Here is a 15958-nt window from a genome sequence, read left to right on the forward strand (position 1 = left end):
TCCTGAGAAACCCTACACAGGATTGCTAGGAATTAGAATGAACTCAATGACTCTTAACAACAAGCTTTTTTCACTTATTTTACTCATGATGAGGATAGCAAGGCAATACTTTAAAAATAAGCAAAATAACTATTTTAACTATTTATACATAAAAATAAGTATTTTAAATACTCTATTCAGGGAAAGTACAGGACAGTAGTTGGAAAATATGGCCTTGGTGATAGAAATGATGCTGGAGAACGCATGATAGAATTCTGCAAAACCAATGACTTGTTCATTTCAAACACCTTCTTTAGACAGCGTAAGAGACGTCTATACTTACGGACCTCACCAGATGGAATATATAGAAATCAAATTGACTACATCTGCAGGAAAAAGATGATGGAAAAGCTCCATATCATCAGGGAAGACAAGGCCAGGGGCAGACTGTGGAAGAGACCATCAATTATTCATATGCAAATTCAAGCTGAAGATGAAGAAAATGAAAACAAGTCCATGAGAGCCAAAATATGACCTTGAATTTATCCCACCTGAACTTAGAGATCATCTGAAGAACAGATTTGATACATTAAACACTAAAAACTGAAGACCAGAAGATTTGTGGGATGACATCAAGAACATCATACAGGAAGGAAGCAAAAAGTAATTAAGAAGACAAGAAAGAAGGAAAAAGTCAAAATGGATGTCAGAAGAGACACTGAAACTCGCCCTCCAGCATAAAGATGCTAAAGCAGATGGAAGAAATGAGGAGGTCCAACAGCTGAACAGAAAATTTCAAAGATCAGCTCAGGAAGATAAAAGCCAAATATTACAACAAAATGTGCAAAGATCTGGAATCAGAAAACCAAAAAGAAAGAACACACTCATCATTTCTCAAGCTGGGGGAACTGAAGAAAAAATTCAAGCCTCGACTTTCATTATTGAAAGAGTCTCTGGGCAAATTATTGACTGATGCAGAAAGCATCAAGAGAAGATGGAAGAAATACACAGAGTCATTGTACCAAAAGGAAATGGTTAATGTTCAACCGTTTCAAGAGGTAGCAGATAATCAAGAGCCAATGACACTGAAGGAGGAAGTCCAAGGTGCATTGAAGGAATTGGCAAAGAACAAGGCACCAGAAATTGATGGAATACAAATAGAAATCTTTCAAGAAAGTGAGGTGGCACAGGAGGCACTCACTCATCTCTGCCAAGAAATCTGGAAGACAATCTCTGGTCGACTGATTGGAAGAGATCTGAATTTGTGCCCATTCCAAAAACAGGTTACCCAATGGAATACGGAAATCATTGGACAATCTCTTTGATATCCCATGAGAGTGAAGTTTTGCTAAAGGTAATACAGAAATGGCTATAATCATACATTGACAGAGAACTTCCAGAGATTCAAGCCAGATTCAGAAGAGGCCATGGAATGAGGAATATCATTGCTGATGTCCGACAGATCTTGGTTGAAAGCAGAGAATATCAGAAGGATGTTTACCTGTTCATTACTGACTATGCAAAAACTTTCAATTGTGTGGATCATGACAAGCTATGGACAACGTTGTGAAGTATGAGTATTCCGAAACACTTAATTGTGCTCATGAGGAATCTGTACCTGGACCAAAAAGCAGTTGTTCAAACAGAACATGGGAACACTGAATGGTTTAAAATTAAGAAAGGTGTGCGACAAAGTTGTATTCTTTCACCACACTTATTCAACCTGTATGCTGAGCAAATAATACGAGAAGCTGGGTTCTATGAAGAAAAATGTGGCATCAGGATTGGAGGAAGACTCATTAACAACCTGCGATATGCAGATGATACAACCTTGCTTGCTAACAGTGAAGAGGACTTAAAACATTTACTGATGAAGATCAAAGAGCAAAGCCTTCGGTATGGATTACATCTCAATGTCAAGAAAACAAAAATCCTCACCACTGGACCAATAAACAACATTCTTATTAATGGAGAAAAGAATGAAGTTGTCAAGGACTTCATTCTTCTTGGATCAACTATCAACACTCACAGAAGCAGCAGTCAAGAAATCAAATGACGTAGTGTATTAGGCAAATCTGCTGCACAAGACCTTTTTAAAGTGCTGAATAATAAAGATGTCAGCTTGAGGACTAAGGTGCCCCTGACCCAAGCCATGGTATTTTCAATAACCTCATATGGATGCGAAAGCTGGACAGTGAATAAGGAAGACCGTAGAAGAATAATGCTTTTGAGTTCTGGTGTTGGAGGAGAATATTGAAAGTGCCATGGGCTGCCAAAAGAACCAACAGATCTGTGTTGGAAGAAGTGCAGACAGAGTGCTCCTTAAAGGCTAAGATGGCCAAACTTCGCCTCTCATACTTCAGACATCTTGTCAGGAGGGACCAGTTGCTGGAGAAGGATATCATGTTTGGTAAGGCGGAGGGTCAGAGAAAAAGAGGAAGACCCCCAACAAGATGGATTGGCCAGGTGGCAGCATCGATGGACTGAAGAGTGGCAACAGTAATGAGGTTGGCCCAGGATTGGGCAGTGTTTTGTTCTGCTGTGCATAACGTCGCTATGGGTAGGTACCAACTCGATGGCACCTAACAACAACAACAGGACAGTAATGAGGAAAACCAACCAAGTTGTTGTTGTTTTTGGGTGCCACTGAGTTGAATCCTGTTCTTAACTCATAGCCACCCCATGTGCCGGAGTAGAACTGCTCCGTTGTGTTGTTCTAAAGCAATAATTTTCACAGGAATAGATTGCCAGGTCTTTCTCCTTCAGATTCACTGGGTGGGTTCAAACCATCACATTTTCAGTGAATAGGTCAGTGCTTAACTTCTTGCACCACCAGGGCTCCTTGGAGCCAAGTTTTGTTGTTGTTAACTGTCACTGAGTCAGTTCTAATGGCAGCCCTATGCACAACAGAACCAAACACTGCCCAAAACAGAACCCAGTCCTGTACCTTCCTCAAAACAATCGCTAGGCTTGAGCCCGCTGCTGTAGCCACTGTGCCAATTCATCTCCTTAAAGGTCTCCCTCTTTTTCTCTAGCCCTCTATTTTACCAAGCATGATGTCCTTTTCCTGATAACATGTCCAAAGTACATTAAGACGAAGTGTTGCCATCTTCTTTTTCAATAAGCATTCTAGCTGCACTTCTTAGAAGACAGATTTGTTTGTTTATCTGGAACTCCACTCTTGTTTTTGTTGTTAAGTGCCATTGAGCCGGTTCCAATTCATAGCAACCCTGTGCAGGGTTTCTGAGGAGCAGCTGGTGACCTTGTGGTTTGCAGTCCAGTGCTGATCCTACAGCACCACATTACATATTCTTGGCCAACACCATAATCCAAAGGCATTACTTATTCAGTCTTCCCTACTTGTTGTCCAACTTTTGCAGATTGTTGTCATTGTTGTTAAGTGCTGTTGAGTTGGTTTTAACTCATAGTGACCTTATATAGGGTTTCAGAAGAATGGCTAGTGGTTTTGAACCACTGACCTTATAGTTAGCACTTCAATGCTTACCCTATAGCAACCATACCAGGACACTGGCAACTGAAAAAGCCATAACTTGGGTTAGATGCACCTTAGTCTTCAAGGTCTCATCTTTGTTTTTAACACTTTAAAGAGGTCCTTTGCAGTAGACTGGCCCGAAGCAATATATCATTTGAAGTTTTGTCTGTTGCTCCAATGGGCATTGATTTTGGATCCAAGTAAAATTAAATCTGCAAGGTTGGTGGTTCAAGCTGACCAGCTGCTCCTTGGAAACCCTATTGTTGTTGTTGTCAGGTGCCATCGAGTCAGAACCAACTCATAGGGACCCCATGCACAGCAGAACAAAACAATGTCCGATCCTGGGCCAACCTCACTACCGCTGCCACACTTGAGTCCATCAATGATGCCACCTGGCTAATCCATCTCGTTAGGGGTCTTCCTCTTTATCTCTGACCCTCCACCTTATCCAGCATGACATCCTTCTCCAGTGACTGTTCCCTCCAGACAATATGTCCAAAGTAGGAGAGACGAAGCTTAGCCATCCTGGCCTCCTAGGAACACTCTGGCTGCCCTTCTTCCAAAAGAGATCTATTGGTTCTTTTGGCAGTCCATGGCACTTTCAGTATTCTCCTCCAACACCACAACTCAAAGGCATCAATTCTTCTACGATCCTCCTTATTCACTGTCCAGCTTTCGCATCCATATGAGGTTATTGAAAATAACCATGGCTTGGGTCAGGCGCACCTTAGTCCTCAAACTGACATCTCTGCTCTTCAATACTTCAAAAAAGTTCCTGTGCAGCAGATTTGCCCAATGCAATACGTCGTCTGATTTCTTGACTGCTGCTTCCACGAGTGTTGATAGTTGATCCAAGAAGAATGAAGTCCTTGATAACTTCAATCTTTTCTCCATTGATAAGAATGTTGTTTATTGGTTCAGTGGTGAGGATTTTTGTTTTCTTGACATTGAGATGCAATCCATATCAAAGGCTGTGCTCTTTGATCTTCATAAGTAAATGTTTCAAGTCCTCTTCACTTTCAGTGATCAAGGTTGTATCATCTGCATATCGCAGGTTGTTAATGAGTCTTCCTCCAATCCTGACGCCACGTTTTTCTTCATAGAACCCAGCTTCTCGTATTATTTGCTCAGCATACAGGTTGAATAAGTATGGTGAAAGAACACAACCTTGTCGCACACCTTTCCCAATTTTAAAACATTCAGTGTTCCCATGCTCTGTTTGAACAACTGCTTCTTGGTCTAGGTACAGATTTCTCAGAAGTACAATGAAGTGTTCTGGAATACTCTTACTTCACAATGTTGTCCATAGATTGTCATGATCCACACAATCAAAGGCCTTTGCATAGTCAATAAAGCACAGGTAAACATCCTTCTGGTATTCTCTGCTTTCAGCCAAGATCCATCGGACATCAGCTTCCCATGTTGTTCAATGTGTTGCCCAATGAATCCTTCAATTTTGTAACTGAAGGCTTGAATTGTGTCCTCAGTTCTTTCGGTTTGAGAAATGCCAAGTGTGTTTTCCCTTTCAGTTTCTAACTCCAGCCTTTTGCACATTTCATTATAATAAATTACTTTATCTCCTTTGAACCATCTTTTGAAATCTTCTCTTCAGGTCTTTGTATTTATCATCCTTTTCTCCATTCACTTTAGCTACCTTATGTTCAAGCGCAAGTTCAGAAAACCTTCTGACATCCATTTTGTTCTTGTCTTTCTTTCCTGTCTTTTTCCTGCTATTTTACGATGTCCTTTATGCCATCCCCAAACTCATCTGGTTATCAGTCACTAGTGTTTATTGTGTTAAATCTATTCTTAAGATGGTCTCCAAAGTTATGTGGGATATAGTCAGGGTCATACTTTGGCTCTCCTGAACGTTAACATTTTTTTTCTGCAGCTTCTATTTGAATTTGCTTATGAGGAAGCAGTGGTCTAGCCCATAGTCAGCCCTTGGCTTTATTCTCATGATGGCATTGAGCCTTTCCATCATCTCTTTCCACAGATGTTGTTGTTATTAGGTGCCATCAAGTCAGTTCTGGCTGACAACAACCCTATGAACAACAGAATAAAACACTGTTGGGTCCTGTACCAGCCTTACAATTATCATTATTTTTTACCTTTATTGTTGCTGTCTCTGGGTCAATCCATTTCATTGAGGGTGTTCCTCTTTTTAAGTAATCTTCCTCTTTGCCAAGCATGATGTCTTTCTCCAAGGACTGGTCCCTCCTGATAACATGTCCAAGGCAGGAGCTAGATAACATGCCCAAAGTCTCACCATCGTCACTAACAGGGAGCATTCTGGCTGAACTTCTTCCAATGCAGGCTTGTTTGTTCTTTTAGCAGCCCAAAGCACTTTTAGTATTCATCACCAACACTGTAATTCAAATATTGTTGTCAAATTTATTTTAAGAATAAATTTCACACATTGAACACTAGTGACGGGAGACCAGATTTGTTGTGGGATCACATGAAGGACATTGATACTTGTACTGTCTTCTTACTCATTCTTTGTCCAGCTTTCAGATGCATATGAAGCAACTGAAAGTACCATGCAATGGGTCAGGCACATCTTAGTCCTCAAAGTGATATCTTTGCTTTTTAACATTTGAAAGAGTTCTTGTGCAGCAGATTTGCTTAATGAAATACATCATTAGATATCATGACCTCGGCTACCATGAGTGTTGGTTAGGGATCCAAGTAAAATGAAATCTTCAACCACATCAATCCTTTCTCCATTTATCATGATGTTATTTACTGGTTCAGTTATGAGCATTTCACTTTCTTTACATTGAAGCACAATCCACACTGAATGCTGATCTTCATCAGTAAGTACTTCAAGCCCTTGTCACTTCCAGTGAGCAAGACTGCCATCTAAAGATCCCAGTTTGTTAAGGGTTCCTCCTCCAATCTAGATGTCACATTCTTCTTTATATTATCCAGCTCCTCGGAGTATGTGGATTATTTGCTCAGCATACAGACTGAATGATGAAAAGACACAGTGTGGCTCACACTTCTCTGATTTTGAAACATTCAGTACCTCCGTGTTCTATTTAAAAAAAAAAAAAAATCTCGTGGTCTATGTGCAAGTTCCTCATGAGCATAATTAAAGGTCCTAGAATGACTATTCTTTGCAATGCTATCCATGATTTGTTGTTATCCACACAGTTAAATCCCTGTGCATAGTCAATAAAACACAAGTAAACATCTTTCTGGTATGCTCTGCTTTCATTCAAGATCCATCTGATGTCAACAACTCATTCCATGTCTTCTTCTGAATCTGATTTGAATTTCTGGCAGCTCTCTGTTGGTGTACTGTTTTGAATTATCTTCAGCAAAGTCTTACTTGCATATGATATTAACGACATTATTCAATGGTTTCTGTGTTCTCTTTGGTCACCTTTCTTTGTAATGGACACAAATTGGTTGGTCAAATAGCTGTCTTCCAAATTTCATGGCAGAGATTAATGAGCACCTTCAGTACTGCATCACTTTATTGAAACATTTCAATTTGTATTCCATCAAATTCTAGAACCTTGTTTTCCAACAATGCCTTCAGTGCAGCTAGGACTGGTACCACCAGTTCTTGATCATATACTACCTCTTGAAATGGTTGAATATCGAACAACTCTTTCTGGTACAGTGATTCTGTTTTCCTTCTACCTTCTTTTGATGCTTCTTGCATTATTCAATATTTTTTCCACAGAGTCCTTCAATATTGCAACCCTAGGCTTGAAGTTTGTTTTTTTTCCTTCAATTCTTTCACCTTAAGAAAGAATGGTCGTGTTCTTCCCTTTTGATTTTCTAACTCCAGGTCTTTGAATATGTCATCCTAATACTTTCCTTTGTCTTCTGAAACTGCCATTTGAAATTTTCTGTTCAGCTCATTTCTTCCATAGCTTTAGCATCTTTGTGTTCAAAAGCAAGGTGCAGAGATTCTTCTGACATCCATATTTCTTTCTTTCCTGTCTTTTAAATGACCTTTTGTTTTCTTCCTGTATGATGTTCTGGATATCATCCCACAACTCCTCTGGTCTATGGTCATTAGTGTCTAATGCATCAAATCTGTTTTTGAGATAGTCTCTAAATTCAAATGGGACATATTCAAAGTCATATTTTGGCTATCATGGACTTGTTTTAATTTTCTTCAACTTCTGCCTAGACTTGCTTATGAGAAATTGATGATGTGTTCCACAGTTGACCACTGGCCTTGTTTGGGCTGAAGATATTAAACTCCTTCTGGTGTAGCAGTGTGGGTTAATGTGCCAGACTGCAAAGCTGTTTGAACTACAAGGTCCGTGGTTAAGCTCACCAGTCACTCCTTGGAAACCCTATACAGGGTCGCTATGGGTCAGAACTGACTCAACAGCACTTAATAATAACAACTGTCATTTTGCACAAGTGTAGTCGATTAGATTCCTCTGTGTCATCTGGCAAGGTCTATGAGTACAGTCACCATTTTTGTTGTTGAAAAAGGTATTTACAATGAGTAAGTCATTAGTCTTGCAAAATGAATAGTAGACATGTTGTTGTCATTTGCCATTAGGCTACTGATGGATGAAATATAACAGAGCAAAACATTGCTGGGCCTCACACTAGCTTCATGGTCTGTGATAGGATCACCGCATTTTTCATGTAAATCCATCTTGGTGAGGGTTTCTCTCCATTTGGGGCTGAGTGATTTAGCAGATGCACTAAATGACAGGAGGAATGGCTTTTATCACTGATGTCACAGATAGTTATTAACCTCTTCCTACTGAAACAACCCACACAGTTAAATGCTGATCGTCAAGCAGGTATCAGGAGTAGATGAAGGAAAAGAAGCTGAACACGGTGCATCTCCTGCCTCAGAGAATACACAGTGTAGTGGGACAGACAGAATTCATACAAAATGCAAAGCAGTGAGGTAAACGAGGTAGCTGGCTCCGAACTCCAGAACACTGCTGTGAACATTTCAAACTGGTTTTCACCGTGTGGCTAGTATTAGAAAGATCCCGGAGCTACAAGCTTTTGACGATATATTGTTGTTGTTATTAAGCACCACTGAATCAGTTTGGTCTCATAGCAACCCTGTCTTGGGTTTCCAGGGCTGTGACTCTTTATAGCAGCAGAAAGCTTCATCTTTCTCTGGTGGAACTGCTGGTGGACTCGCACCATCGACCTTGCGGCTAGTAGTGCAGTGCTTATTTTACAGTCGTAATACTCCCTGTACAGTATATGTTGTTGCTTTTGTTAAGTGCCATCAAGTTGGTTCTGACTCATAAAGACCCTGTACCAGGTTCCCAAGGAGCGGCTGATGGGTTTGTACCTTACCTTGCAGTTGCTCTTGAATGCTTTCAAGTTAGGTTCCAACACATACCAACCCTGTATAGGGTTTCCAAAGAGCGGCTGGTGAGCTTGAACTGCCGACCTTGAGGTTCAAACCAACTTTGCAGTCCAGTGCATTAACCCACAGTTCCACACCAAGACTCCGACCTCGCAGTTAGCAGTCCAGTATTTATCCTACAGCATCCCAGGGCTCAACAAACACTAGTTACTGTGACAACTGACCTGAGAACATGGCAATGGTAGAGACTACTTTAAAAATGGAAAGTTAAAATGCCAGTCACTAGGCTTAAAATCATTCCAATTTACCCTTTTGGACAATTATAAAACTGCCTTTCCCCGGGCAGTCTTCAATGGGGACAAACTTCGGAGTGAAAGTCTTTATGCAAACACTATTATTAAATTCATCTTCATCCTTTCATGTGTCATTTCCAGACAATTGCATTTATCTGGACAGCATGAAGGAAGCCATAAAGCACTGGAGAAAAGAGAAGGACTGCTAGCCATCCATCAGTGGTATTGGCTCGGACTCTTGGTGATCCCATCAACAACAGAATGACATACTGCCTGGTCCAGCACCATCCTCACAATCACTGGTATAGAGTTTGCACTGAAAAAGTTTTCAGAAGTGGACTTCCAAACCTTTCTCCCTATTCTGTCGTAGTCTGGAAGCTCTGATGTAACTTGCCCATCACTGGTGACCCTGCTAGAATTAGAAATAGCGCCTGGAATCGTGGTGGTGTGCCGTTCACATGATTCTGACTCATTTGTTGTTGTTGTTAAGTGCTGTTGAGTCATTTCCGCACCCTTAGTGACCCTGTATAGAGTTTCCAAGGAGTGACTGGTGAGCTTAAACCACCAACCTTGCAATTCAAATGACTTTGCAGTCCAGCACATTAACCCATAGCACCACACCAGGACTCCACATGTTTCACCCCAAATATGGTTTCCGTGTCTGTAAATCTTTACGAGAGCAGAGAGCCTCATCTTTCTCCTGAGGAGCGGCTGGTAGATTTGAACTGCTGACCTTATGGTTAGTAGTCTAGTTCATGATTCACTACACTACTAGGGCTCTTTGATCAGCATCATGCTGTTGTTGTTAATTGCCATCGAGTTGGTTTTGTCTCATAGCGACCCTGCCTAGGACTTCCGAGAAGCAGTTGGTGGGTTTGAGCTGACCTTGTGTTTCCCAGTGTAGGTTCGATCCTATAGCACCACCTCAGGAGTCCTGCCCAGCATCGTCCACCACCAACCATCTGTGAGTTCGTTGTCCTCTGGTAGTTGGCACATGGCTATGATGTCCAACATCATACAACAAACTAACCGATGGGTGGTAGGTGAGCCTTTCCTGCCAGTGTGGTTTAGTGCAAACTGCCTCCTCTCTGAGCCTCTAGGGCCTCACTTTAACATGTTACCAATACACTTAGCAATAGCACTTTGCAGTTTTCAAAGCTCATTCACAACTATCTCAGCCCATCCTAGAATGGCCTTGTGACAAAGCAGTATCATTACCACCTGCCTTTCCTAGAAAAAGAGGACAGAGGATGGGGTGAGAGAGAGAATTCATGATCTGACATCACCATCAACTGGTAACAGCTGAAGCCTGCCCTTCCTGTATCCCACAGCCTACAACCCAACCGCATTAGGTGGTGACTGACTAGCTGGGGGGTGGGGGAGCACAGCAAAGTATTGAATCAGGATTGTTACTGTGCTCAGGCCTCAGCCCCTGGCAACATCTGCAAGTTTTCCCATTGGCTTCACGAGATAAGCCTGCAGTACAAAAGAAGGGTGCGGGAAGATGAGGAGTGGGCCTGCATCACGAATGAGGAATTCCACTGCCAAGATCAACAGTGAGCTCTGTCAGCTGGGGAAAGGGGTAACTAGGCTGGACACAGCCATCCTTACCCCCGCCAGAGGAGCAGAAGCTGGGGGACACAAACTTGCCCTTCTCCTGTGTGTGCTTCGTTCTTCAAAACAGTACAGACTGTGAGGTGCTTGCCCTGGCATCCCCAAGACACCTGGGCTACCTGGGAAACCAGGGGCCTCTTATTAGCACCTTGTTCGGTACCCTGACCTCCTCCAACTCCTCAGCCAGAAGTCACCTAGGGGGAGTCTGACTCAGGAGGTTCCTCCCTCACACATGGACAGCACACGTCATCTCCAGGGAGGATGTGACAAGTTTATGTAGTTGCCATTTCTGTGATCAGGAGCTTACACACTGGCTTTACAAAAGAGAACTCTAGTATCATGTTATCCTTACAGTTTTAAAGGTTTAAAGTAATCCCTCCCATAATAACCCTGAAATCAGAAATGGGAATGAAACCTCTTCAAAGCACAAAATCACTGCTGGAACATCAGCTCCTTAGCTGTGATGGTCCACCTGCTTCTTCGGGTGAAATATTATTCTCATGGTAAAACGCTGTTCTTCTTTTAATAAATAAATGAATAAAAATTGCCCTAAAGACATGGCCTGCTAAATGACATGACTCCTCTAAGACTTTGCAAAGTTGATTTAAACACAAAAACAGGCAATGATTTTATGTGAACCGATATTAAAAAATACCAGTGTAACAAATATAAATAGTTTTATATGTTATGGTATGTGGTGCTGTGGATTAATGCGCTAGAATGCAATGCTGATTTGAACTGTAAGGTTGGTGGTTCAAGCTCACTAGTTTCTCCTTGGAAACCCTCTTCAGGGTCGCTATGGGTTGGAACCAACTTGACGGCACTTAACAACAACAAAATGTTATATAGACAAGTGAGGAGTTCTGGTGTAGCACTGTAGGATAAGCACTCAACCACAAAGTCGAGCTGCAAGGCTGGTTCAAACCTACCAGCCACTCTTTGGAAACCCTATACAAGTTCGCTATGAGTTGGAACCGACTCAACGGCACTTAAAAACAACAACTACAGCTTGAAAAAATGTTTGACTACTAAACTTTATTTATACAGAATAAGTATCAGAAATTGGGCCTTGTAATGGTGAAATTTCACTTATCTATTGTTGCTGTTAAGTGTCATCAAGTCAGTTCCAACTCATAGCGACCCTGAATAGGGTTTCCTAGGAGTAGATGGTCTGAACCACTAACTTTGTGATTAGCAGTCCAGTGCTTATCAAACCCACTTCTGTCCTGTCCACTCTGACTCATAGCACCCCTAGAGGGCAAAGCAGAACTGCCCCCATAAAGTTTCCAAAAGCTCTAAATCTTTGGGGAAGCTGACTGTCACTTCTTTCTGCCACAGAGCTACTGGTGGGTTGGCACTGCCAACCTTTTGGTTAACGGTGCTTTAACCACCACACCACCAGGACTCCTTAATTATAACCCAGAGATCAAAAATAACACCCTCTTCTATTTTGTTTTATAAACGGAACAAATTCTTAAGTTCTCTTGTATAGACTTCTTCAGAAATGAAGAATGCAATCGAGTGAGTTCATGATTCCAAATGGAAAAGGACAGACATTCCTTGAGTAATGACATTTACCTTCTGCACACTGGCAGGTGTATCCGCTGACATTAGAAACACATGTTGCTCCGTTTCTGCATGGTTCCAGGACACAGTAATCAATGTTGGATTGGCAGAGCTCCCCAGTATAACCTGAATCAAACAAGACACACATTTTGTAAAATCTGGTACTCTCAAACCTGCACAAAACATTCTCATGAACAGATCGGCTCAACTGATGCCCCTGAGGCATGGCAGCAGTAAATTTGTTTGGTTTTTTTTAAGTTTTTATTGTGAACTGAGTGATAGTTTACATAGGAAAACATGGGTTTTACACTCATCTTTTCATTGCAATGATTACAATCTCCTGCATACATCAACATTCAACAGTATTTGCTTCTATTCCCTCTATTTATTTTTGTTGCTGTTTTTTTTTCCTTTGGGGGAGTGATGTACACAAAAACACTCAGGAATATATAATTATTGAAACAACCAAAGGGCACATTCTGCAAGCAGCAGTAACAATCTTGAGCTACAATCGGCAAACCACTCCGCAATCTGTTGAGTTTTATACAGCTAGAAACAACCATTTTGTTGTTGTTGTTATGTGCTGTGGAGTTGGTTCTGACTCATAATGACCCTGTACAGGGTTTCTGAGGCTGTAAATCTTTATGGGAGCAGAAAGCCTCATCTTTCTCCTGTGGAACAGCTGGTAGTTTCGAACTGCCGACCTTGAGGTTCACAGCCTGATTCGTAACCACTACACTACCAGAGAAGCAACCACAGTAGTTAAGAATCACAGTCCCCAAATTCTCAAGTTTGCAAAACTCTTCATTGCTAAGAAAGACTTTGCTCTGGCATCAAATCTGTGTTTTTATCTTGAATACAAGTCAGAACCCTGGGAAGCCAAGACTGAATTGTTGTGATTGACAGCTTCCCAAGAACCCGAGACAATGCAGAATTTACAACATTCCAGTTGACTGAGAAAATGACCACTTATGACCACCTTTGATGCAGAACAAAGAACACAGCCTTCAGTATGGACTGAAGCTCAATGTAAAGAAAACAAAAATCCTTGCCACTGGACATCATAATAAATGGAGAAAAGATCGAAGCTGGCAAACACTTCATTTCATTTGCACCTACAATCAGCACTCATGAAAGCAGCAGTCAAGAAATCAAATAACGTATGGCATTAGGTAAATCTGCTGCACAAGACTTCTGTGAAGTATTCAAGGTATTAGTTTGAGGACTAAGGTGCACCCAAAGCCATGGTATTTTCAATTGCCTCACATGCATGTGAAAGTTGGACAATGAATACGGAAGACTGTAGAAGAATCTATACATCTGAATTATAGTGTTGGAGAAGAATATTAAAAGTACCACAGACTGTCAGAAAACAAATCTGTGTGGAAGAAGTACAGCCAAAATGCTCCTTAGAAGTCAGGATGGCAAGACTTCCTCTCTCATACTTCGGACATGTTATCAGGAGGGACCAGTCCCTAAAGAAGGACATCATGCTTGGTAAAGTGGAGGGTCAGTGAAAGAGAGGAAGACCCTCAGCAGATGGACTGATACAGTGGAAGGAGCAGTGGGCTCAAACTTAATGACTGTGATGCTGTCTCAGGATAAGGCTGTATTTCCTTCTGTTGTGCACCGGGTCACTAGGAGTCAGAACTGACTTGATGGCACCTAACAACATGAGAAAGCCATTAGGGAAATTTGAAGCTACTGCCCTAAAATAATCTTCAAACATTAAACCTTAAGCCAAAACTATTTCCTTGTAATCCTGACAATGAAATGATATACGATAGGATGAATGTAAAGCTAATGTTCTCCCATGTAATCTATCACATAAGTCACAATAAAACATATCTTTTAAAAAACCTATTTCCTGACGTCTCCTTTGAACCAAACAAGTTTCTCTTCATTTGTGAAGTCCATCTGCTGTGAGTGTTGTTTCCTTTAAAGAATGATCTGTGTGGGATCAAATGTCAACAGCAGCTCCAAAGGTAGGATGGGAATTTCGGGGGTCAGTGAGTTTCAAATAATGGAGGTAGAAACATTTGGAAAAGGATAGTGAGCATGGCGGCACCCCTTGAAGAATGTGATCAATATCGATGAATTGCACATGTAAAAGTTGTTTAACACAGTGTATTTTGGGCTGTATATACTTACAGCAAAATACAAATGAAGTGTTTATATTAAAATTCATCATATTTTAGAGATCGAAGAATCCTTCAGTGTTAATTAATTGCACACAAATATATATGCTCATCAGCACACACATGTGGGCAATTTAAGGATAACATACCATGCTAAAGACATTCGTGTGCTCATAAATACAAAGTTACAAATCCAACTCAGTAAATTCTCTGTGAAACAAGTCTCTTCAAACAATATTGCTGGAGAGTAATGGAACCACGCATGAATGATGAGGAAGGCAGAGATTTCAATCTATTAGAAACACCTGCGCAGCCACAAAGCTTGAACTAAATCCCCAATTTTTGTTCACTTGGAAGCAAAGCTCTCCAGGGAGTCCACTTAAAAACTGTCAGGCTTAAATGTTTTTCTTTTTTCATTCTCAAGTGGGAAATGGCGATGGAGGAAAATGTAGAAAATACATGACATTAAAATAAAAGGAAAAATGCTGCCCTTGTGTTTCCATGATAGGACTATGAATATGCTGAAGACAATTCGTATAAAAAAATGTGTATGCATAGCTGTTTTTGATACAATTATTTTCATAATGTCACATTTTGTTGTTGTGGTTAAGTGCTGTCGAGTCAGTTCCGACCCATAAAGACCCTATATAGGGTTTCCAAGGAGCAGCTGGTGAGCTTGAACCACTGACCTTGCAGTTCGAACTGAATTTGTAGTCCAGCGCATTAATCCACAGTGCCACACCAGAACTCCAAGATTATACTAGGTTAGGATTATACTCGTATTTTCTAATAAAAGGACTAAATTTAAAATGAAGGAGTGTGACTTCCTCTTAAATGGGTCTACATAAATTTGAATCACTAATATTTATAATAAAGCACTCGTTATTCACCAATATATTATTTAAGTTTCATTAAAACCAAAAAAAAAACCAAACTCACTGCCATTGAGTTTATTCAGACTCATAGCAACCCTGGATAGAGTTTCAGAGACTGTAAATCTTGAGGGAGACAGACTTCTTCTGAAGAGTGACTGGTGGGTTTGAACTGCCAATGTTATGGCTACCAGTCCAGTACTTATCCTACAGTGTCATATTCTGACCAATAGTGACCCTGTAAGATAAAGTAGAACTGCCTCATTGGTTTCTAATGATGTAATCTACAGATTACACTTTCACTGAAAGTGAAGAGGACTTAAAATACTTACTGATGAAGATCGAAGAGCACAGCCTAAGCTATGGGTTGCATATCAATGTAAAGAAGACAAAAATCCTCACCACTGGACCAATAGCCAAAATTCTTACCAACAAAGAACAGATTGAAGTTGTCAAGGACTTCATTCTTCTTGGATCAAGTATCAACACTCATGGAAGTAGCAGTCAAGAAATCAAACGACATATTGCATTAGGCAAATTTACTGCACAAGAACTTTTTAAAGTGTGGAAGAGCAAAGATGTTAGTTTGAGGACTAAGGTGTGCCTGCCCCAAGCCATGGTATTTTCAATCACCTCATATGCATGTGAAAGGAGCTCTGGTAGCGTAGTGGTTACGAATCGGGCTG

At 40.9% G+C, this 15958-nt stretch overlaps 1 protein-coding gene across 1 annotated transcript in view; it reads right to left on the reverse strand.

Moving 5' to 3' along the window:
• The window catches only part of DNER (delta/notch-like EGF repeat containing), a 449127-nt gene that overhangs the window by 128388 nt on the left and 304781 nt on the right, over nucleotides 1–15958 (reverse strand). The window contains exon 7 of the mRNA XM_006866792.1: nucleotides 12275–12388. Within this exon, the coding sequence (XP_006866854.1) occupies nucleotides 12275–12388 (114 nt within the window). The remainder of the gene's footprint in view (nucleotides 1–12274; nucleotides 12389–15958) is intronic.

This window comes from Chrysochloris asiatica, unplaced genomic scaffold, assembly GCF_000296735.1.
Source record: "Chrysochloris asiatica unplaced genomic scaffold, ChrAsi1.0 scaffold00096, whole genome shotgun sequence".
Taxonomy (NCBI): Eukaryota; Metazoa; Chordata; class Mammalia; order Afrosoricida; family Chrysochloridae; genus Chrysochloris; species Chrysochloris asiatica.